Source organism: Equus caballus, chromosome 22 (assembly GCF_041296265.1).
Source record: "Equus caballus isolate H_3958 breed thoroughbred chromosome 22, TB-T2T, whole genome shotgun sequence".
Classification (NCBI taxonomy): domain Eukaryota; kingdom Metazoa; phylum Chordata; class Mammalia; order Perissodactyla; family Equidae; genus Equus; species Equus caballus.
Window position 1 is genome coordinate 21,946,486 of NC_091705.1, and position 23,656 is coordinate 21,970,141.

The 23,656-nt window shown below is 40.9% G+C and overlaps 1 protein-coding gene across 3 annotated transcripts; it reads left to right on the plus strand.

The window, feature by feature from the left end:
* LOC100067609 (signal-regulatory protein beta-1) lies at positions 1-21,165 on the plus strand. 3 transcript variants are annotated; one of them, XM_005604526.4, is made up of 6 exons: positions 1-191; positions 1,567-1,938; positions 13,761-14,075; positions 18,292-18,603; positions 19,176-19,293; positions 19,654-21,165. In XM_005604526.4, exons 1-6 carry the CDS (start codon positions 119-121, stop codon positions 19,724-19,726), a joined length of 1,263 nt encoding a protein of 420 aa, XP_005604583.2. In that variant the 5' UTR covers positions 1-118; the 3' UTR covers positions 19,727-21,165. The 3 variants fall into 3 exon arrangements, with proteins under 3 accessions (XP_005604583.2, XP_070103837.1, XP_070103838.1); XM_070247736.1 differs by having other exon boundaries at positions 4-191; positions 19,718-21,165; XM_070247737.1 differs by having other exon boundaries at positions 58-191; positions 1,266-1,938; positions 19,718-21,165.
* The last annotated feature ends 2,491 nt before the right edge of the window (positions 21,166-23,656 follow it).

The window sequence follows — 23,656 nt, forward strand, 5'->3', positions numbered from 1 at the left end:
ATTATAGACACTTCCTCTTATATCAGGGGGTTAAGGCTTCCCCTCTCATCCCAGAGCACAGAATCCTGGGTTTCTCCAGAACAACATTCAGACAGAGCAGGCTCCAGTGGTCATCACGATGCCCGTCCCTGCCTCCCCGCCCTGCCTGCCTCTGCCATCCCTGCTGCTGCCTCTGCTGCTGGGACTCACAGGTAAGCACCACGCCCTCGGGCACCACTGTGCAGGGAGGCTCACCTGACTTCCGCAGCGGTGCTGTTTCCCCATTGGCAGTGGGTGGATGGATCTCTGTTCCAGGGCCTCTTTCTTTGCTGCCCCCCTCCCCCTCAAGACTTTTCTCTGAATGGTTTCTTTTACAAGAACGACCTCTCAAACAAATCCGCCCCAAATTCTAATTACTTGGAGGGTCCTTTCCTCTCCCACCCAGGTCCAGACAGCATTTATCCTACCAAGATATTTCTCACTGACAGGGGATTCCCAGCCCCTCCTCGCCTTCCACACCCCTGACACCCTGTGAGGCTCCCTGACCCCCTGGGGCCTGATCTGCAGGACTGGGGGCCATCCTGAGGGAGGAGATGGAGGTGCAGCATCTGACTCCTCTGTCCTGCTGAAGACACAGACCTGGGAGGCAGGGCTGCCTTAGTAAAGATGGAGATGGATAGATAGATAAGTCACAAGTCCTATATACGCAATACGGAACTAGTGAAAAAAAAAAATTAACTGGTTCTGTTTAGACTATTAAGTATCCAGAATCTCAGAATCCTAGGATTATATTCTTGATGTGGCAGTTTCTCCTGCCTGTCCTCTCCCTTCTCCCCAGAACTGGACAGAGAGGCGAGGCACCCTCCTCCTCCCAGTGGTATTAACATTTCGGTTGAGAGGACATCTAGTAAAGTGGATAAAACCACAGATATTTCTAGAAACAAACCTGCCAGGGTTGACATCCAAGTTTCATCACTTATGGCCTGTTTGACTTTGGACAAGTTGCTAAACTTCTCTGTGCCTCCATTTTCTTGTCTTTAAAATGGGGATAAATAGCAATGCTTTCAAATAGGGTTGTCATGAAATTTAATCGAGTTATTAATATATTTAAGTGTTTAGAGTGATTTGTGTTACACAGAAGCTTCTATGGAAAGTCTGGCTGTTATATCCTTCCAGGGTTTAGTAAATGCAAATACAAACATATAAAAATGGTCTCGCTGATTCTGGCCATTACAACACTCCCTCTGTGCCCCTACAATGCCCGTGTCCTCATTTAAAATTCACAGCAGTCATGGAAAAATGCAATGACCCCCACGCTTGACAGAAGAGGAAACTGAAAGCAGAGGAGGGGAGTGGGAGTGGCCTTCCCAGAATCACCAGGCTTCTCAGCGCTGGAGCCGGGCCCGAGCCCATGTCAGCCTGGTGCCCAGGCCAGGAACCTCCCATTGGACTGAGAGGGAAGAAGGTCATTCAGGCACAGTCCTAGATGTTTTTCAAAGGTTTTCAGTTTCAGTCTGACAACAAAACCAGAAGAGAAGTCCCCTGGGCCAGGCAGGGGACTTGGAGCTGACCTGTATTTCCTTCCAGGAGCAGCAGGTGAGCAGCTGCAGGTGATTCAGCCTGAGAAGTCACTATTGGTGGCAGCTGGAGAGACGGCCACTCTGCGCTGCACACTGACCTCCCTGAACCTCGTGGGGCCCGTCCAGTGGTTCAGGGGCACAGGGCCAGGCCGGGAGTTAATCTACAGTTTCAAAGGAGGCCACTTCCCCCGAGTCACAAATGTTTCAGACAACACAGAGAGAAACAACATGGACTTTTCTATCCACATCAGTAACATCACTCTAGCAGACGCTGATATCTACTACTGTGTGAAGTTCCGGAAAGGGAGCCCTGATGTGGAGGTTAAGTCTGGACAAGGCACCAGGTTGTTTGTTGGTGGCACCAGGATATTTGTGCGTGGTAAGTCCAGATCCCTGAATATCCAGCCCACTGTTCTAAGACAAATCACAAGGCCAACGTCCTCAGCGCAAGGCTCCCCTATCATTAGCACGTGTGTCAAGACTGATGATAGAAGAGCCAGTTCTGATGGCCAAGTGGTTAAAGTTCAGCATGTTCCACATCAGTGGCCCAGGATTGGTTCCTGAGTATGGAACCACACCACTCATCTGTCAGTAGCCATGCTGTGGCAGCAGCTCACATGAAAGAACTAGAAGGACTTACAACTAGAATATACGTTTTTGGTGGGGTGGAAAAAAAGGAAGATTGGGAACAGGCATTAGCTCAGGGCAAATCTTTCCCAACAACAAAAAAAGACTGAGTACAGAAGACAAGGATAGCAAGAAATCATAGTGAAGGAGCAGAGAGAAATGTAAGCCCAGGGCCATATATAAATAGAATCCTAACCCTTTCGAACTTCACAATTTTCAAAGGCCACAAAATGGGCTGGACAGCAGAGCAGATGAACGCACAGACTCCAGGGGCCAAATGGCCTGGGTTCAACTTCAAACTCTGCCATTTGCAAGTTATGTGACCTGTGTGAGATTCTAAAACTCTCTTGCCTCAGTTTCCTTATCTGTAAGATAGGGATAATAATATTACTCACCTAGTACATTTGTTGTGAGAATTAAAATCTAAATAAATTTACAAATGTAAAACATTTAGAAGAGTGCCTGTAACATTACAATTATTATATTAGTGAATATTGTTAGCATTCAGGTATCAGAAACAATCTGACTTAAAAACATAATTTAAAAAACTTGGAACCATAGATTCAAAGAAACAAAGAATGATAGAATTATTGAGGCAGAAAATTATAAAAATCACACTTTTAATGTGCAATATGTAATCCTTACATTTCCTAAATTTTGTCCTTATTTCTACTAGTCCTATCTATTCTTGGATGTGGTCCTGGCTGATAGAGTAATACTGAAGACAAAGCCTGCAAGACTCTAAAGAGCATCCACAAAGGGAAGCCTGGGAAGCAGAGCAGTTAGCTCAGGCCTGTTTGTGTTGATGAAGTAATGATTGTAATGTTTTTTCTGTAAAAGATGAGCATGATAACTTACTCTAACAGAATCATAGAAACATACATCAGCATAATTTCTGAATCTGTAAAATTTTAGCATGTCAGGGCAATGGAGAAACAAAGAGAATGATAGGCAGCCTTTGGGGACAAAGAGAAGGTCATATGATTTTCAAGAACTGAAAATAAAAGGCAAGTTGTACATGAACCATTTGAATGTAATCAGCATGAGATCTCTAAGGACGAAATTGGATGCTAGAAGACAAGGAGTAGTGCCTTCAAAATTCTTAGGGAAAATTATTTCCAATCTAAAATTCTATACCCTGTTTGCCAAGTTTGCAAGATCACTAAGAACTACCTTTCATGCACACTTTTTGCTTTACCAAAATAGGGGTTAACAAAGAAAAAGTAAGACTTGGAACCAGAAATAGGGAATTGGAGACCCCAAGATAACAGCCATGCAAGAGGCATAGGAATAGTCACTGGGCCATTCCAAAATGGGAGGACTGAGCAATTTCACAGGGACATCTCAAAAAGATAGAATTGCTAGAATATTAAATAGTCTTCAAACTCATGCCCACCATTTCTAACACTATTTAACATTGCATTGAAGTATTAGCCAATGCTATTAGAAAGGAGAAAGCAATGCAAAGCATAAGAATTATAAAGGAAATGGGAAAACTATTTCTCTTTGTAGATGATATGGTATCTGCAAAACTTAACAGAATCAACATTAAGCTTTACAAACAATAAGATAATTTAGTATGTAGCATGTTATAAAATCAGCAAACAGAAATCAATAACTTTCATATATACAAATAAAAACTAGTTAAAAGATATAAGGGAAAGGATGACCACATAGACAATAGAAAATTTAAATGAAATTAAACACTTAGGACAATTTCTACCAAAACAGTGATAAGGATTGGATTTAATGTGCACTAAAAGTCTGGGCAAACTATATGGAACAATGTTTGACAAGACATTGGATATCAGGCAACAAATGACAGCGATCTCTGAGAGATGAGAAACAAGTGAGGTGAGACCCAAGACTGCCTCTAGCTTACTCTCTGAGAAAGATTCCAGGCCTCCATGCAGGAAGAGAGAACTGAGGCGGAGCCTGGAGATCTCCCTAAGTTGATAAGAAGGAGCTGGATGTCCAAGGAGGGCAAGGTGGCTAAAATCTTCTGAGTAGAGAAATAAAGAGGACAGAGCTTCACACGGAGAGAACTCCAAAGATCTTGAGTATTCAGTTGAGTACTGAAGAGTGTATGTACATGAGGACATACATATACATGAGAGTAGGTACATGGCCTCAGGGAAAAAAAAATCCCTGGAGTGTACCGAAGGCCAAGAATACAGCCTTATCCCACCAAGCTGAGTGAAAAACTTCATAATTCATGGAACATCAGGGAAAGTACGCAGAGGCTTCTGCATCAGTAGACTTAAAAGAATTAGCCCTAGACCAAATGATGCTGTGGTCCTGCCTCACAAAGCTTAAATACAACATATGAAGACAGCAAACTGTTTCCAGGTAATTTAGCCATGTCCCAAAACGAGCTCGAGCATATTTATAGAAAAACAAAATATGCAACACCCAACAAAATGAAATTCACAACATCTGGCATGCAATAAAAAATGACCAAGCATGTAAGAAGCAGAAAAATACAATTTATAATGAGAAAAATCAATCATCTGAAACCCAACTAGAAAAGACAGATGATAGAGTTAAAGCGCAAGGGCATTTAAGCTATTATAAGTACACCCTGTATGTTCAAGAGGCTACAGGAAAGATAGAGTACGTGAAGTAGAGGCAGGGAAAATATTTTTTAAAGATCCATATTGAACTTTTAGAGGTGAAACTGACACATCTATGATAAAAATAGACTGGATGGGATCAATAGGCAGATAAGAAATTGAAGAAAAAATATTAGTGAACTTAAAGACACAGCAACAGAAACTATCCAAAATTACACACGGAGAGATAAAAGACTGAGAAAAGGTAAACAGAGTATCAATGAGCAGTGGGGAAACTGCGAGTGACCTAATAAGTATGTATTGCAGGCTCCAAAGGAAGAAGAGGACAGAAAGACTATTTGAAGAACTAACGGTTGTACATTTCCAGGTATGATGAAAACTATGAACCAAACTATGAACTACGAACCACGGATCCAAAAAGCTCAATGAACCCCCAGCACAAGAAACATGAAGAAAACTACACCAAGATGCATCATAATCAAATTGTATAAAATCAGTAATAAAGAAAAGATCATTAAAACAGCCAGAGGAAAGACGAAATATTAGCTACAAAGGAACTAAGATAAATATGACAGCAGATTTCTCATCAAAAATGATGCAAGACGGAAGACAGTGGAGAAACACTTTTAAAACATTGAAAAAATATATAACGGTCCTAAATATTTATGCACCTAATAAAAGAGCTTCAAAACACATGACAGAAAAACTCATAGAAATGCAAGGATAAACAGACACATCTAAAATTGTAGTCTGAGATTTCAACACTCCTCTTTCAATAACTGGCAAAACAAGCAGACAGAAAATCAAAAAGGATCTCGAAGACTTGATCAGCACTATAAACATATTTGAGCTGACATTTCTAGAACACTCCACCCCAAACAGCAGAATACATGTACTTCCCAAGTGCAAAGGGAACATTTACCAAGATGCACAGTGTTATGGGACATAAATTAAGTCTCAGTAAGTTTAAAATGTCAAGTCATACAACCCGTGTTCTCTGACCACTGTAATTAGATTAATAACAAGAAGATTTCTGGAAAATCCCAAAACACTTGGAAATGAAATGACACACTTCTGAATAACGTGTTATAAAAGAAGAAATAAAAGGAAAATTAGTGAGTATTTTAAACTGAATGAACATGAAAGCACAACATACAAAATGTGTGGGATGCAGCCAAGACAGCACTCAGCAGGAATTTATAGCACTAAATGCCTTCATTAGAACAGAAGAAAAGTTTGACTCAGTCATCTTAAAAATTAGAAAAAGAAGAATGAGTGAAACCCTAGGCAAGTAGAAGAAAGGAAATAACAAAGCAGAAATCAGAAATAAGAAATGGAAAACTACAGAGAAAAATCAACGAAATCAAAGCTGTTTCTTTGAGAAAATCAATAAAATCGATAAACTCCTAGCCACACAGTCAATTAGGAAAAAAAGAGAGAGAGGACACAAACTACCAGTATCGGAAGGAAAGAGGTGACATCACTGCAGACTCCACTGATATTAAAAAGATTATCAGGGAACTTCATGAAAAGCTTTACACCAATAAACTCCACAACCTAGATGAAGTAGACAAACTCTTTGAAGACGCAGACTACCAAAGTTCACTCAAGAGGAAATAAATGGCCTGATTATCTCCACATTTATTAGAGAAATGGAATTTGAGTTTAAAAAGCCTACCACAAATGGTAGTCCAGGCCCAGATGACTTCACTGGGCAATTCTACCAAACATATAAGGAAGACATACTAACAATTCCTCAGAAATTCTTCCAGAAAACTGAAGAAGTGAAACTCCTCAATCAATCTGTTAGACCACCATTACTGTGATATCAAAGCAGGTGAAGAAAACTGCAGAGCAATATCCCTCATGGACATGGAATTATTACAAAGCTACAATAACCATACAGTGTAGTATTGGCATCAAGGCAGACAAGTAGATCGATGGAACAGAACAGAGATTCCAGAAACAAACCCATACAGTGGTGAATCGAATTTTTTTAAAAAGCGTAAAGATAATTTAGTGGGTAAAGGGAGTCTCTTCAACAAGGGTGCCAGATGAGCTGGAGCATTAGAAGGCAGACCAATGGAAAAGAGTAAAAAATCCAGAACTGTATATAGTTCCTCTCACCATACACAAAAGTAAATTCCACATGGATCAGAGATTTAAATGTAAAGAGTGACACTGTGCAAGTATTAGAAGAAACTGTGTGTGACTTTTTTTATAATCTGGAAGCGGGTACAACATCCCCAACTATAATTCAAAATGCAGAAACAAAAGAGAAAAAAATGATAAATTTGACCATATTGTCAAAAAGAAACTTGTGTATGGAGGTGTGTGTATAATATTTTGCAAAATAACATGTAGACAAAGAATCACCCCTAATATAGAGAGAGCTTCTAAATTTTTAAAAGAAAAAGATAAACAACTTTATAGAATTATGGGCAATAAATGGAAAAAGACAATTCATAGCAAATGAAATACGAGTGTCTCAAACGTATAAAAATGTGTTCAACCACCTTTGTATAAAAAGAAATATATATTAAAACTACACTGAGACACCATTTCTCACCTATCTGCATTGGCAAAAATCCAAAAGTTTAACAGCATATTGTTTTGGGGATGCTATGGGGAAACAGCTACTTCCTATTTTGTGGGCAGAAATGCAAATTCATATAATTCATAAGGTGGTGAATTTGGCAATATCTAGCAAAATTGCATATTACATATGCATACTAAAAAAATAACACATTACGCATACCACATGTTAAAATTACACGTTACCCAATACCCAACAATCCCACCTGTAGAAATTTATCCCAAAGATGTACTAACATAAGTGCAGAATGACTTATGCTTAGGCTTTTCATTACAACACTATTTTTAAGAACAAAAGATGAGCTGCTAAATAAATTGTGGTACAGCCACATAATGGGGCACTTTGCAACTTTAAAAGAAAGTTTTAAAGGAAGAACTTAGCACACTGCTTTAGAGGGACCCATGGATATCATCAAACAAGAGAGCAACATGTAGAATGGTGTGTGGTGCACAGCACCTGTTATTTTAAGGAGAATAGGAATGACAAGCATATACATATTGGTTGATATTTTTTTAAAAAAAAGAATAAACCAAAATCTAATTTTAAAAATTTACCTATGGGGAGGAAAGGAAAAGGATACATGGGATAGGAATGAAACAGAGATTTTCTGACTGTCCTTGATTTAGGTTTTGACTTTTTAAACATATGAACATTTTAAATACTTAATAAACAAAATTCAAAATGAAAAAAGTACTCCTAAATATCTAAGTTATTAAATCAACAATGAAACTCATTTAGCTACCTATAAATTGACGGCTTCATCAGACAAAGACAAATCATTTCAAGAGACTTTAAAACATAGAATTTTACCTTGGATTCACCAAGCAGCAGACCCCAAGACAAGTATTTGAGTGAAGGACCAACAATAGGAAAGTGGTGAAGTCAGACAGTCAATAAAGGGTGTCCTCATGCCCACCACCACCGTGAGCGACTGGAGCGTAATGCAGTTGGGAAATGCTGGGGATGATACAGATACAGAACATCAGTCTCCGATTTATTCCTCTCGAGAGGAAAGGAATTTGGGGTAATTATATACCAACTCCTTCTCACTCACTGATTGAGAGCTGCTCCCAGAGGGTCTTAGATGCCCAGTACTTCTAATGTGCCATGTGCACAGGCAATCTTCCATAAAAACAAACTTCCAAAAAAGTTTTCAAGCAAAAACATGCAAATAGTGACATTTGCAAGTAGACCTGAGTGCACTGGAGTTGTGAAAGGCAAGGAATTGGGGTGGACCTTGGAGATTGTATGCTACACATAATAATGTGCATCTGTATCTCCAGTGAAACAAAGCTAAGGACAACAATAAACACAAAGAAATCTCAAACTCTGTTCAATATTTATACTGTTTGGAAATAATATTGCTCTTGGTGGTTATAAGTATTATATGTATATTGTAATACAAAGCAAATAAGTGATTGTGTTGATGTCCTTGGGAACTGGAATTTTCAGTATAAGAGACATAACAGAACAGAATCAAAGAAGTTAGGTTAAACAGCTGCATTAAATTTGAATTAGAACTACCAGTATTAACCCATTTAATTGTCTTTCTACTAGAAAATCCTTACTTCATACCCTGTTCACCAAAAAGACCTGGAAGCAATGACAACCCAATAGTAATGAGCACTACTCGTACACAGAGTCTGGTCTCCAAGTAGCAGGTCTCTAAAAAGAATCAGGGCTCCTTAGGGAAATGACTGGTTTCAGATCTTGAAGAAGAAATGTGAAAAATGAGTCTGGAATATTTTGTTGTACCAGAAAGCAAGGAAGTTACCAATGTCTACCAAAGTCATTTCAAAAAGACTCAGGAAGTAACATATAGGAGAATCCCACCAAGATGGTTAAATTTGAGCATTAAAAAGGATAAAGATTACAATAGATTGAAATTCACCAAATATGTTAAAATCCATGATTTCATAATAATACAAAAATAGAAGAAACTTCATTGGTCAACTTTGGAGGTGCTAAGGCACCAACACATTGTTCTGAAACTCAAAAGATGGTAAACAAAGGCATTTTCCTGCCTTTCCCCAATGAACTGTATGTCAGAGTAACCAAAAATAGTTGATGAGGGAAAGAATAATTGCAACTAATGAAGACAGAGGAATAGTAATATTAGGCTATCACCACTGTGAAACCCCCAATGAAAGGATGGAGCTAGACAATAATTATCTATAGTTGTTAAAGACATTGGGCTAAAGGTTGAATGGGGAACTTTATAACAGGTGGATCAACCTCACAGCACCCAAAGCCATTAATCAATCTGAACACCATAAAAAGAGAGACGGCCAGATATTACATCTCTTAATATAATGCAATAAAAAGTTGTCAGCACCGCCTATGAAGTAGTCTTGCCAAAATTATGAACCTGGTTTAATCAACTAGATCCTCCAGATCCAACTACAGGCAATACATATAATAATAAGCAATTAGGAATTATTATTAATTATTATTAAATTTTTAAGTGTGAAAATGGCATTTGGATTATGTTTTTAAAAATTCTTAACTCTTAGGTATACATGTGGAGGTAGTTGTGAATGAAATGATAGAGTGTCTGTATTTACTTTAGAATAAACCAGTGATGGTAGGAGAAGTATAGATGAAACAAGATTGGCCATTTGTTGAAGACTGTTAAAGTCCCATGATGAGTACTTTCTATTCTTATGCATTTACAAATTACCAGAATAAAAGGTTTTCTATTTTATTCCAAGCCTGTATATCTTCCCAAGAAGTCTTTATGCAGTCCCAGGTACACAGATACCCTAAACTGAAGTCCACTACAATACTTAGCAGTTTCATACATACTGGGAGGAGTTATACATATCTGGCAGAAAGTTTAGGGATGAATTTATCATAGATTCCTAGGAAACCAAGCAAATGGAAAAAACAAGACCATACACCCAAAAGAACTAGAAAAGGAAAAACAAAACCAAAAGTTAGTAGAAGTAAGGAAATAATAAAGATCAGAGTGGAAATAAATGAAATAGTGACTGAAAAAACAACAGAAAAGACCAGTGAAACTAAGAGTTGGTTCTTTGAAAAGATAAACTAAATTGACAAATCTTTGTCTAGACTCACCAAGAAAAAAAGAAAGAGGGCTCAAATAAATAAAATCAGAAATGAAAGAGAAGTTCCACCTGATACCAAGGAAATACAAAATATCATAAGACACTATTATGAACAATTATATGCCAAAAGTTGGACAATCTAGAATAAATGGATAAATTTCTAGAAATATACTATCTTCCGAGACTGAATCATGAAGAAATAGAAAATCTGAATATACCGATTGCTAGTAAGGTGATTGAATTAGTAACAAAAAAAAACTTCCCAACAAACAAAAGAGCAGGACCAGACGACTTCACTGGTGAATTCTACTAAACATTCAAAGAAGCTGTAATACCTATCCTTCTCAAACTCTTCCAAAAATTGAAGAAGAGAAAACATTTCAAAATTCATTTTAAGAAGCCAGCATTACCCTGATACCAAAACTGGACAAGGATACCATAAAAAATACAATTATGGGCTAATATTCATGATGAACATAGACGCAAAAATCCTCAACAAAATATTAGCAAACAGAATTCAACAATACATTAAAAGTATCATACCCCATGACCAAGTGGGATTTATTCCAGGGATGCAAGCATGGTTCAACACCCACAAATCATGTAACATGATACACCACATTAACAAAATGAAGGATAAAAATCATATGATCATCACAATAGATGCAGTAAAAGCATTTGAAAATAACAACACCCACTTATGATAAAAATTCTCAACAGTGTGGGTATAAAGGGAACATAACTCAACATAATAAAGGCCATATATGATAAACCCACAGCCAAGATCATACATCACAGTGAAAAGATGAAATCTCTTCCTTTAAGATCAGGAACAAGACAAGGATGCCCCCTCTCGCCACTTGTATTCAACATAGTATTGGAAGTCCTGCCAGAGCAATCAGGCAAGAAAAAGTAATAAAAGGCATCCAAATCAAAAAGGAAGGCATAACACTGTCACTATTTGCAGATGACATGTACTATATATAGAAAACCCTAAACACTCCACCAAAAAACTGTTAGAACTAACAGATGAATTCAGTAAAGTTGTAGGATACAAAATCAAAATACAGAAATCTGTGGCCTTTCTATATACTAATAAGCCATCATAAAAAGAAATTAAGAAAACAGTTTCATTTACAATTGCATCAAAAAGAATTAAATACCTAGGAACAAATTTAACAAAGGAGGTGAAATACCTGTACATCGAAAACTATAAGACACTGATGAAAGAAATAGAAGAAAACACAAATAAATGGAAAGATACTCCGTGTTCATGGACTGGAAGAATTAATAATGTTAAAATGCCTATTTAACAAAGCAATCTACAGATTCAGTGCAATCCACATCAAAATATCAATGGCATTTTCACAGAACTAGAACAAATAATTCTAAAATATGTATGGAACCACAAAAGATCCCACATAGCCAAAGCAATCTTGACAAAGAAGACAAAGCTGGAGGTATCTACTCCCTGATTTCAAACTAAACTACAAAGCTATAGCAATCAAAACAATATGGTATTGGCATAAAAACAGACACATAAATCAATGGAATAGGAAAAAGAGCCCTGAAATAAGCTCTCATATACATATATATGGACAATTAATTTACTATAAAGGAGCCAAAAACATACAAGGGGAAAGGACAGTCTCTTCAATAAGTGGTGCTGTGAAAACTGGGCGGCAACACGCAAAAGAATAAAACTAGATCACTAGCTTATACCATACACAAAAATTAACTCAAAATGGGTTAAAGACTTGAATGTAAGTCCTGAGACCATAAAATTCCTAGAAGAAAAATAGGTGATAAGCTCCTGGACATCAGGGAGAGATATTTTAGCAATACCTTTTGGATCTGACTCTAAAGGAAAGGGAAACAAAAGCAAAAATAAACAAATGGGTCTACTTCAAGCTAAAAAGCTCCTGCACAGCGAAAGAAATCATCAACAAAGAGAAAAGTCAACCTACTGAATGGGAGAAGATATTTCCAAATCAGATATCTGATAAGGGGTTAATATCCAAAATTTACAAAGAATATGAAAACATTAATCTGAAAAGATATATGCACCCCTATGCTCATTGCAGCATTATTTATAATACCAAGACTTGGAAACAACCCAAGTGCCCATTGATGAATGCATGGATAAAGAATATGTGGTGTATATATATATATATATATATATATATATATATACACACACACACACACACACACACACACAATGGAATACTACTCAGCCATGAAAAAAGAATGAAATCTTGCCATTTGTGACAACATGGATGGATCCTGAGGGTATTATGCTAAGCAAAATAAGACAGAGGGAGAAAGAAAAATACTATATGATTTCACGTATATGTAGAATCTAAAAAACAAAACAAATGAGCAAACAAAACAAAACAAACTCATAGATACAAAGAACAGATTAGTTGATACGAGAGGGAAAGGAGGTTGGAGGGTGGATGGAATGAGTGAAGGGGCTGAATTGTATGGTGATGGATGGTAACTATACTTATGGTGGTGATCAATTTCTAGAGTATACGAACATCAAATTATAATGATGTATGCATGAAACTTATATAATGTTATATACTAATTTTCCATTAAAAGAAATATAAACATGAGACCACTAAAAATTCTCCTGAGAAAACAAAAAGCTGTTAACAGAAAGGAAATGTAATCATGATGTATTGCATGGCCCAGTTATGAACGATGGTCCTTTGGTCATAATAATATAAATGTTGAATTCTGACAAAATAAAAGATTTTGCTGTGTCTATGATAGGAGGCTCTGAAGAGGGAAGTGTGATTGGCAGGTGGAGGGAGATGGAAGAGAGCTAAAAATCATCTCCCCTAGTAGTAGGTCTATCAGTAACACATAAAACTGAAAAACAGAGAAACACCGGTATAAGCAAGTTATTTAGAAACACAGAGAGAAATGTCCCAAGAATCAGGCAAAATAGTTAAAAGTGGTTGATCTGTCATTTTTGCAAGGAGAGGAAGATAGAAGTCTGATGTTCTTCATTATATACCTTATATGACTTTTATACAATGTATTTTGGGAAGGAAGGGGAGGAGAATGACAAGGTCAGATCTTCATTTCAGCACGATCACCATGGCCTGGTTTCTGAGTGTGGGCGGGAAGGTTGAGAAGCAAAGTCAGTGAGGCCAGTTGGCAAGCTGTTATGATAAGAAGAGTCATTGAAAAGTTATGAAGAAAAGAAAGAAGACATGAGAGATTGGGGTAAGTCCAGCTGGCTGAACGATAAGGGCAGGAATTGTACTAGAGAGTAACTTACCGTCTTCGTTTCTCTCTTCTCTCCTCCTTGCCTTGATCAAAGCTAAGCCCTCTCTTCCCGAGGTCTCTGGCCCTTCCAACAGGGCCAGCCCAGGCCAAGGAGTGAATCTAACCTGCAAATCAACTGGCTTCTTTCCCAAAAACATATATCTGAAATGGTTTGAAAATGGAGTGGAGCTTCCAGCCCTTCAGACTGACATCTTCCCACCTGGAGACGCTTTCTCTTACACCGTCGTCAGCACCACCCTGGTGACTCTTGCCTTCTCCTCACTCCACTCCCAGGTCACCTGTCAAGTGGCTCACAGTGAATTGCAGAGCCCCCTCAGTAGCCATGTGAACATCTCCAAATTCCTCCAAGGTAAGGATCTCCCACTCACCCAGAAGGCCAACCCTAGGTGACCACCCCATGTCCCTGCTTGAAGCACTTCCCCTGCGTCCCCCTTTTCACTCTTCACTCTTCAATAAGCCCTACATGAGGTGGTATGAGGTTCTCCATCTTATATGACCATCCTCTGCTCACACAATGCCTTGATCAGGTCCTTCTTTTTCAGAGCTCCCTTCCCTCTAGTGTATTTGAGAAGTGGAAGTTAAATCATTCATTCAACAAGTCTTTCTTGAGCATCTGCTGTCTGGCAGCTTTACTCTAGGTGTTGAGGAATCCATGAGAAACAGAATACACATGGTTCTGCCTCACTAAGTCCACAGTCCTGTAAACCCCATCAACCAAGATGCAAACAATTATATGGTTATGACTTCTAACATTTGTTGAGAGGGGAAAGAACAGAGTACTGAATCAATAGATAAAAACAGGAGAAATCTAGGGGCTGGCCCCGTGGCCGAGTGGTTAAGTTCGCGTGCTCCGCTGCAGGCAGCCCAGTGTTTCGTTGGTTCGAATCCTGGGCGCGGACATGGCACTGCTCATCAGACCACGCTGAGGCAGCGTCCCACATGCCACAACTAGAAGAACCCACAACGAAGAATACGCAACTATGTACCGGGGGGGCTTTGGGGAGAAAAAGTAAATAATAAAATCTTTAAAAAAAAAAAAACAGGAGATATCTAATTAACTCAGGAAATGCCTCTTTGAAGAAGTGATGTTTGAGCCAAGACATGAAAGACAAAAAGGAGTCAGCCAAGAGAAAAATAGAATGTTGCAGGCAGAGGATGGGGAGTGGTGGAGAGCAAGTCATGTTTGAAGCTCAGGGATAAAGCTCAAGTGGGTTAGTGTGAAGAAGGTGCATGGAAGGGAAGAGGCTAGACAGAAACGAGTAGGGACCAGATCATACAGGGCTTCCAGGTCACAGCAAGGACGTTTCTGCCACTTGGACTCTTCATATGGACTCTTAACACGATTGTCCAAACCACCACACCACCACTGCTTTGCTGTCAGTCACTGCCTTTGAAACAAGCTTCTTAAACCCACCTTGGCATCAGGGGAGGGAACAATGCAGACAAGACTAAGCCTCCACCTTTCTTACTCTGACCCCATAAAGCCAAAGCCCTTTACTGTTGTGTTGAATAAGACTTTGCAGAAATATGAAACAACAGGCAAAGGAAATGAACCTCACTCCTGGGTAAGTCCATCTGCCCAGGCCTTCACAAGGAATTTCCTAAGGGGTCTGTACTCTTAGCCACAGCACCTCCCCTCAATAACCTCAGCATGGCAGAGTCCCACTTATCTCCTGCAGATGATGAATTCCTTCCAGGGGTCCAGAGACCCAACTCTCCTTCTCTCCAGCTCCAGCAGAGACAACCAAAGAGCACCCATTAATAATATCATAACACAACACCCCCTCCTCATTGCAGACAGTATGTGGTATGATTGTAAAGAAGACTTTAACTCCTTCTTAACCAAATTCCTCCAGCCCAAAGTAGGAGTTGGGCTTTGCTTAACCTAAAGACACCACGTGAGAGCTGCAGCCTGGAAATGGAATTCTAGCCTCCACCTCGAACATCCCAAAGAGACTGTGTGTCCCTGCTTCATGCAGATGACGAATCAAGGCCTAGACAAGAGAAGGGACTTGTCCAAGGTCACATGGCTCTTTATTAGTGAGCTTTAATTCGAATCCAGTAACACACCTCTTCAGAAGACCATCTCTGACCTCCCTCCTGTAAGAACTCCCCAGGCAGAGCTCCCAGAGAAGGGCAGGGTCCCCTTCCCCAAGAGGGATGGTTCAGTCATGATCAGCCCAGAGATGGGCATTGTGCTGCTCTCTCCACTTTCTCTAAACCCTTGGCTCCTCCTGTTTCCCCATGTCAATGAAGAGACTCTCCATCAACCCAGTCAGCCAAGCCAGATACCAGTTCTTAGCCAATTCATCTCCAAGTTCTATCAGATTTCCTTCCAAAATCTCCTCTCAACCTACTATCTACTTGCTATCTACTACCACTACCCAGGTTAATACCCAAGGTCAAGCCAACATCACCTCTTACCTGTATCCAACAGCCCCACACTCATATCCACCATGACCCTCCACAGTCCATCCCCCAACCCCATAGCAGCCGAGGGCATTTTATCAAGGAAGTCAGGTTGTGTCCCTCCTTTGTTTAAAACCTTTCAGTGTTTCACCACTGCTCTTACAAGAAAGAAACAAAATCCTTACCAGAATGTTCAACAGTGATCTTCACCCATTTTTGTTCATTTACCCCTAAAAAAATTGTGAAGAACTATGTGGCTCATCATATATTTTAAAGTTATCATCTAAATTGTTCATCGTATGCTTAAATAGTTGCAGAGCACATAACTCCTGGGGTATTACAAATGTTACATCATTCTGAAAATACTCAATGGAAAAATAACATCATACAGATTTGATTTCCACCATAATTCATTTCAACGCATGTAAACTAGCTCTTCTTTATAAATCAGAAATTTTATATCATTCCATTTTCATCCTAAATTTGCATTTGCATTCTAACTCCAGGGAGAACTTTATCCCAGTGTAGCATATTTTATATTTGAAAGTCTTTTATCGACCACAACATCATCCAATCATAGAGGGCTATGAGAACACAGGTAACTAGCACAAAAAAATATACAAAGTGAATTTCTTAAAGTTTTTTCTTATAACCATAAGGATCTAAGTGTTAAAACAGATTCTTTTGGATTGAATTACACAATGGATCAAAAAATCTAAATATATGATAAATTTTGATAAATCATTATTAAAATAATCCTTAAAATGTTGACAGAAATTCAGTGAGATAGATGGGGAAGCTTATGATGCTTTGATTAAAGCTGGCTTTCTGGCCAGTGGTATTTTGAACTGCCCTTTTATTTTGTGTCCCAAAGTCTTTACACCAAGGACAATGTACCACAGCTAGATTCGGGATCTGTGCAGGAAGGCCTTTCTTTTGTAACAATGGGAGAAGGAGAATTGAGTAACAGCAAGCAGGAGAAGGAACCAACCTCAGTGTTCATTCTCAACCAGATCAACTTCAGGAAAGAGTCATATGAGGGTTCGGCATCTGGAAATTAGTTGTATTAAATCATCAAGGTATATCTCCTTAGGATGTCCTTGTGTCCCCCCAGGGGTATGTGCAGCACCAGTAAGTGCAGACAGGCTTCAAACTGGCTATGAGTGTGGCTTCATCTCGCCCACGCTTCCCCTCACTCACTTTGGTCATCTTTCTGCCCTTGGAACATCCTAGGCTTCACCTCAGGGCCTCTGCCCAGGCCCTTCCCTCTGCCTGAGATTCACTTCCCCACAGTCCACCTTTTCCAGTGCCCTCTGGCCACTGACGCTCCCCCAGCCCCTTTGCCTAAAGCTCCAGTTACCAGGACTGCATAACAAATTATCCCCAAACTTTATTCCAATATTCTAAACTTACTCCAAATCCCCAAAATTATCATAACCACATATTCTATAGGTCAGGAATTTGGATAGGGCCTAGCGGGGACGGCTTGTCTCTGCTCCACGACTCTGGGACCTCAGCTGGATGATTCACAGGCTGGAATCATCTGAAGGCTCCTTCACTAACATGTCTGGCCATCGGTGCTGGCTCTCAGTTTGGGACGTCAGTTCTTCTTGACATGGGTCTCTCCTTATCAACTTTCCACATGGGCTAGGTTGGGCTTCCTCATAGCTTGGTGGCTGGTTCCAAAGGTGAGTGTCCCAAGAATCCGAGGTGGAAGCCACATCAACATATCTGACCCAGCCTCAGAAGTCACAGAGTGTCGCCTCTGCTAGGGAGTGGCAAGGTCTGGAAGACATTGCGGGGCTCGCTGTGGCCATTTTTGGAAAATACAATCTGCCACATGTAGTTAATTCCTCTTCATCCTTCATATTTCTGCTCAAAGTTCACTTTTTCCAGACACTCCCCCTAACCTGCCCCACCTCCAGACCAGGTCAGGTGCCCCTGTGTAGGCTCTCAGACCCCTTATGGGGTTGTGCAACTGCTTTTTTCCTCAACGTTATTCCCCCCAGAGCAGGAGCTCCATGACGCAGGGCCTGTGTCTGTTTTGTTCACTGCTGTATCCCAAGAAACGAGTGTAATGCCTAGAAATGTGAGATGCTCCTTGAGCATCTTTCGTGTGAAGGAAGAAAGTAACAAAGGAAGGGCTATTATTTCAGTTGTACCCACAGTGAACATATCGACACACCATGTCCCAAGTCTCCAGGCGGTCATCCTCATCTGCCACGTGCAAAGGTTTTACCCTGATGGCATACAAATCACCTGGCTGCAGAGGAACAGATGGTCCAGAACCTGTGAGTCCTTCGCCCCCACCAAGAACCCAGATGGCACACTCAGCCAAGACTGTCATATCCTGCTGAATGCCTCAGAAGACCAAAGCCTATTCACCTGCCAAGTGGAACTTGAGGCTCAGACACTGGTCCAGGCCAGCGTGCAGCTTAGCGAATTTAGAGAAATTCAAGCAAGTTTGGGTGAGTAGGGCTGGAAAAACCAAGCAGTTCAAGGTTTGGACCTGCAGAGAGACAGGCCGGGTTCAAATGCTGGCTCTGTGTGTTCCTCATGTGTGACCTTGGGAAAGTCACTTCACCTTTCTGAAACTCAGTTTCTTCATCTAGAAAATGGGACAACAATTATAGCAACCTCTTCAGAGAGTGATGCCTTAGGTACCAATAACAGTGAGTGCTGCTCTCATCACACAGCTGCATCCTGAACATGCACCCATTCTGTCAGATATTGCTGTGAATAACTAAGATAATATGAAACATCTTTCCCCAATTCCCACCCATCCTCCCCAAAGCCGTTCATATTCAGTTACTGAGCATCTATTAGATACTTTCCTTGGGTGCTCCCATTTGATACAAAAATATTATAAAGTACATGTTACAATTCCCCTTTTAAAGGTTAGGAAAATGAGGTTCTGAAAGGTGAGGTGACTCTCTCCAAGACCAAGGTACAGTCTTGGTACCTGAATCTGGGGTGGGGCTGAGCCTGCCTGGGGGCTGATCAATGGAAGCAGGAAGCAAGCTCATCCTGCTATCTTCAGTCACAGGCGCCAGAGAATGCAGCTCCCTCTTTGGGACCCTCCTCCTGCTTGGCTGGAAGTTGTTTGCCCTGACTGCACTTTCCATCATCTATGTCCTCAGGAGGAGCCTCCTTTCCAGGTAAGGGGGACCCCAGGTAGGAGTTGGACTCCCAGAGGTGGGACTCCAGGCGAGTAGGGGGCATTGTGAGGAGAAGGCTTAAGGCACTCCAATTTCATCTCCACCTGAACGCATGTTGAATCCAGAGGGTTCCTGAGAGTTGCAGCCCCAAATCTTCCTCCTTCCCCTCTGCCTCTCACAGCTCCAGTCTGAGGATAAACAAACATGCAGGCTCCCTGGTGCAGGCGGGGCGGGGGGCGGGGGGGGCATTTAAGGAGGGAGACAGATTGGAGCCAGTATGAAGGGAGCACTCTTGAGGTGGCCTCTGAGCAGAGGTCTGAGAAGAACAAGAGTTCACCCAGCTCCCTGATTCCTCTGCAGGTTAAGGCACTGCAATCCCCTCCTCAGCAACATAGGACCCAGAGCTCCCTCCCAACCTTTTCAGGAGGACTGACCCAGGAGGGATATTTGCTATGACGCCAGTACTGCTATGCCAGCTTCTCCTGCTTCATCAGCCTTCTGAGACCTGTCCATCACTGGCTTCCCCTCCCTGTCTCCTGCAGCCCCCAGAGCAGGTGACAGCCTTGGACCAGGAAGGTCAGTAGTGAGAGGTGGGCTCTCACATCCTATGCAGGAAAGAAGTTTCTCTCAAGATTCAGGGCATGAAGTCCATGACACTGAGCAAGAAACCAGCAGAGGCAGGACAGGCTCCTGCCCAGGGGGAGACACACACTTGCCGTTCTGAAAGCCCCTGCCTGGCTCCTCAAGGAAAGCACACTGTGGGCACCCAAGATCTGCCACATAAACTTTATGGCCCCGTCGTTCAAATGGGGTTAAAGGAAACACTTGTGGCCAATAAACATGTGAAGAGGTATCCAATCTCATCACCAGTCATGAAAAGCCAAAGCCAAACCACACTGAGACGCCATTTTGTCCCTATTCAAACAGCAAAAGTGAAGAAGCACCAGGCTCTTTTTTACCTTGCTGATGGACATGTAAAGTGGCACAGCTGCTTCAGAAAACAGTCTGGAAAGTTGTAAGTTGAACATTCACATACCCCATAACCAGGCATTTCCACTCTTGGGTTACACCCAAGAGAAACTCTTGTACACGTGCACAGGAGATACGTACAAGTACATACATGGTAGCATGGCTTAAAATTAGGAAAACCTGAGAGCAGCCCAAATATCCATTTAGAGGACAATGGGCAAATAATTGAGTACAATCACAGTATGGAATGTTGTACAGCAGTAAAAATGAATGAACTACAGCTACACACAATAATATGGATAAATCTGGGCAAAAAAATATTAGGGGTGAGTAAGCCCCAAAAGATTTCATGCAGCATGATATTCTTTTATAAAGCTAAAAACATCTAACAAGTGACCTTTGTGAATACACATAAATATGATAAAGCCATATTTTCTTCAAAAAAGGAACAATGAACCCAAGATTTAAAATAGTAGTTGTCTTAGGTTGGGGAGGGAGAGGGATGAGAAGGGTGGGTACATCTAGGTAGACGGAAGTTAATATCAAGATTCTAGCTTCCATACTGGGTGGAGGCTTCATGAATGTTTATATCACTACAAAGAAAAAAATAGACAGAACGACAATATAACATTGATAAATAGGTATGTAAGGAGGTAGATAGAGAGATGGATGGAATATTGGAAGGGAGAAATGGAGAAAGAAAGGGAGAGAAAAAAGGAGACAGCAAGAATGGATGGATGGATAGTTGGATAAATGGATGGATGAGTAGCTAAGTGGATTAATAAAAGAGGATCATGCAAGTATCAATGATGAGTGTTTTATGAAACAAGATTTATGATATGTACAGTTCTATGTACTTAAGATCCAAAGGAAAAGAATAAATGGAAGGGTGTTACCTAGAAAGCCCCAAGTTTCCTTCTTATTATGACAATCGGCAATTCTACATAAGGAGGAAAACACGGTTAATAGGTGCACCATGGGTCTGGAACTTCACATGCTTTATCTTATTTCATCCTCATATCAATCCCACAAGGTGGACACTCTTCCCCAATTTTCTCAGTGTTACTCAGATAACAAGGAGTGGAAAAAGAAACCCGGGTTCAAACCCAACTCTGCTCAGTGTTTTCCAAGGAGCCTCGCTGTCTATGGTTCTAGGGCCAGATGGGGAGATCCTGACGCATCCTCATCCTACAGCTTCCTGACCTCTCAGGCCTGCTGTTCTGCACTCAAGCCCACTCCATGTCTCCGGGTGGGGAGAAGGAAAGAATGCTTGTACTTCCAGGTTTGACAGGTGGTCCTGGAGTAGATTTAGGATTAGTCCTGAGCCCCAGCACGGCCCTGGTGAAGATCTGGGGGAAGCAGTGTAGTCCTAGTTCTGGAGAAAGGATCTCTATAAAAGGACAGATAAGCCCAGGGAAATAGGCATCTTACTGTATTTGATTCACTGTGGCCTTGAACCTCTGTAGTCACAGAGATGGAGGCACTGAGCCCACTTCCATCACCCCTCAGACATGAATCTCCTCTTCAACATTTTCTATTCAAAGCAGAGCAGCTTCAGCCTTAACATCTCCAAACCTGACCTCCAATACGGGGAGCCTTGGGGATGTGCTGGCCTCCTTCTCCTTCACCTCTGTCCTGGAAGCAGGACCAGGACAAGAATGAGGCAAGCAAAGTGTTCAGGGAGCAAAATTTGAAAAGATTCTTTATTAGGGTTTACAAGGACAGCATCGGCACTTGTACAACCTCAACACCTCACATTTTGAGTCCTAGATGCCCTTGGTCTCCAAGTCCCATGAATTCTGTTCCCTCCCATTTATCTTCATGGTTGCTCCAACCCTCACTGGCACTTACCTAGATCGTTCCAACTTCCTCCTCACAAGTCTCCCTCTGGAGTCTCCAAATCCATACGCTAAACACACGTGAGAATAATTTTTATTTAACTTTCCTCAAAAACTTTAGATAGTTATTCATTCCCTAAATTATACCTCAAGAAAGTGATAGGGAATGTCCCAGGTGTCCCATACCTTGAAACCAGAAAAAAAAATGATGAATCAGCCAGCAGAGTCCCAGCTTGGACATGAAGATTCCTCACCCCTTTAAGGTAATAGCTCACGTCCCAAGCAAGCCCAGTCCAGAGCTTCCACACAAATAATTGCTCATTGAAGAGGAGGTTTTGTCTTTATTTATTCCACAAATATTACTGAGCTTTAAACTATGTAACAGGCACTATGTTAGACACAGAGAAAATATTTTGAACATTGGTATAAACAGTCCCTACCATTGTGGAGTTTACAGTCTGATGAATACAAACAGAAAAGAAACGATGGAGACAGAGCAGGAGGGAGGGAGAGAGATAGGAAGAAAGAAAGAGAACGTGATGAGTATCCTGAAGAAAATAAAAAGGTGCAGAAAATAATGTAGATTGTAATGACAGAGATCTCCACAAGCATTAGGAATTAAGTGGCTGCTATCTAGAAAGAATAGTAGAGAAAGCATTTCTGAAAACAGAATATTTGAGCTCATATCTGAAAGTCACAAGAGCCTGGGGAAACACACTCTTGTCACAGGGAACCCACTGGCCCAAACCCCAAGGTATGAAGGGGTTTGGGATGTTCAAGGAAGAGGAAGGGGGCCAGTGGGGATGGAATATGAGAGTGATGGGACATGGAACAAAGGCGAAGAGATGGAGAGGAGACAAATCAGACAGGGCTATCAGCCAAGGAGGGAGTTGGGATGTTATTTAGAGAAAAATGGAAAGACATTGGAGAGTTTTAATCCACAGCGTAAATGATAAGATCTGATTTATATTCTTTGAAATCATCATGATTTCTGTGAGGTAAGTAGATTAGAGGAAAGCAAGTAATCAGAAAATTCAGATGTGAAGCTACTGCAGCAAACCAGGGGTCATGAAGGTGCCTTGAGCTATGATGGTGCCAGTGGAGAGGGAGAGAAAATGACTAATGGGGAGGTGTATTTATGGGTTGAAATGAGGGGACGTGTTTGGGGACTGAATGTGAAAGTAATGAATGGGGTGGAATTGGGTATGGCTTCCTGGCTAGGCTGAGCCATGGATGAGATGCGGAAAACAGGTGGAAGAATAGGTTTTCTGGTGGGAACTAAGGTTTCAGTTTCAAAAACGTTAAATAGAATGTTTGTTGGTCATCTAAGTGCAGATGTTGAGTAGGTAGATGGACATACACATCTGGAGTTCAGGAGAGGGGTCAGAGCTGCAAAGATATTTTAGACTCGCTGAGTCTGTAAAGCCGGTTGCCAGGGCAGCCAATCAGCAGAACTAAAATAGCCATTGTTCCTTTTCCATCCTTCTCGCCTCTCAAAAGCCCTTGGGTACAATGCGGTCTCCAGGATCTGGTACAGAAGTGGTACTTATGTAAGC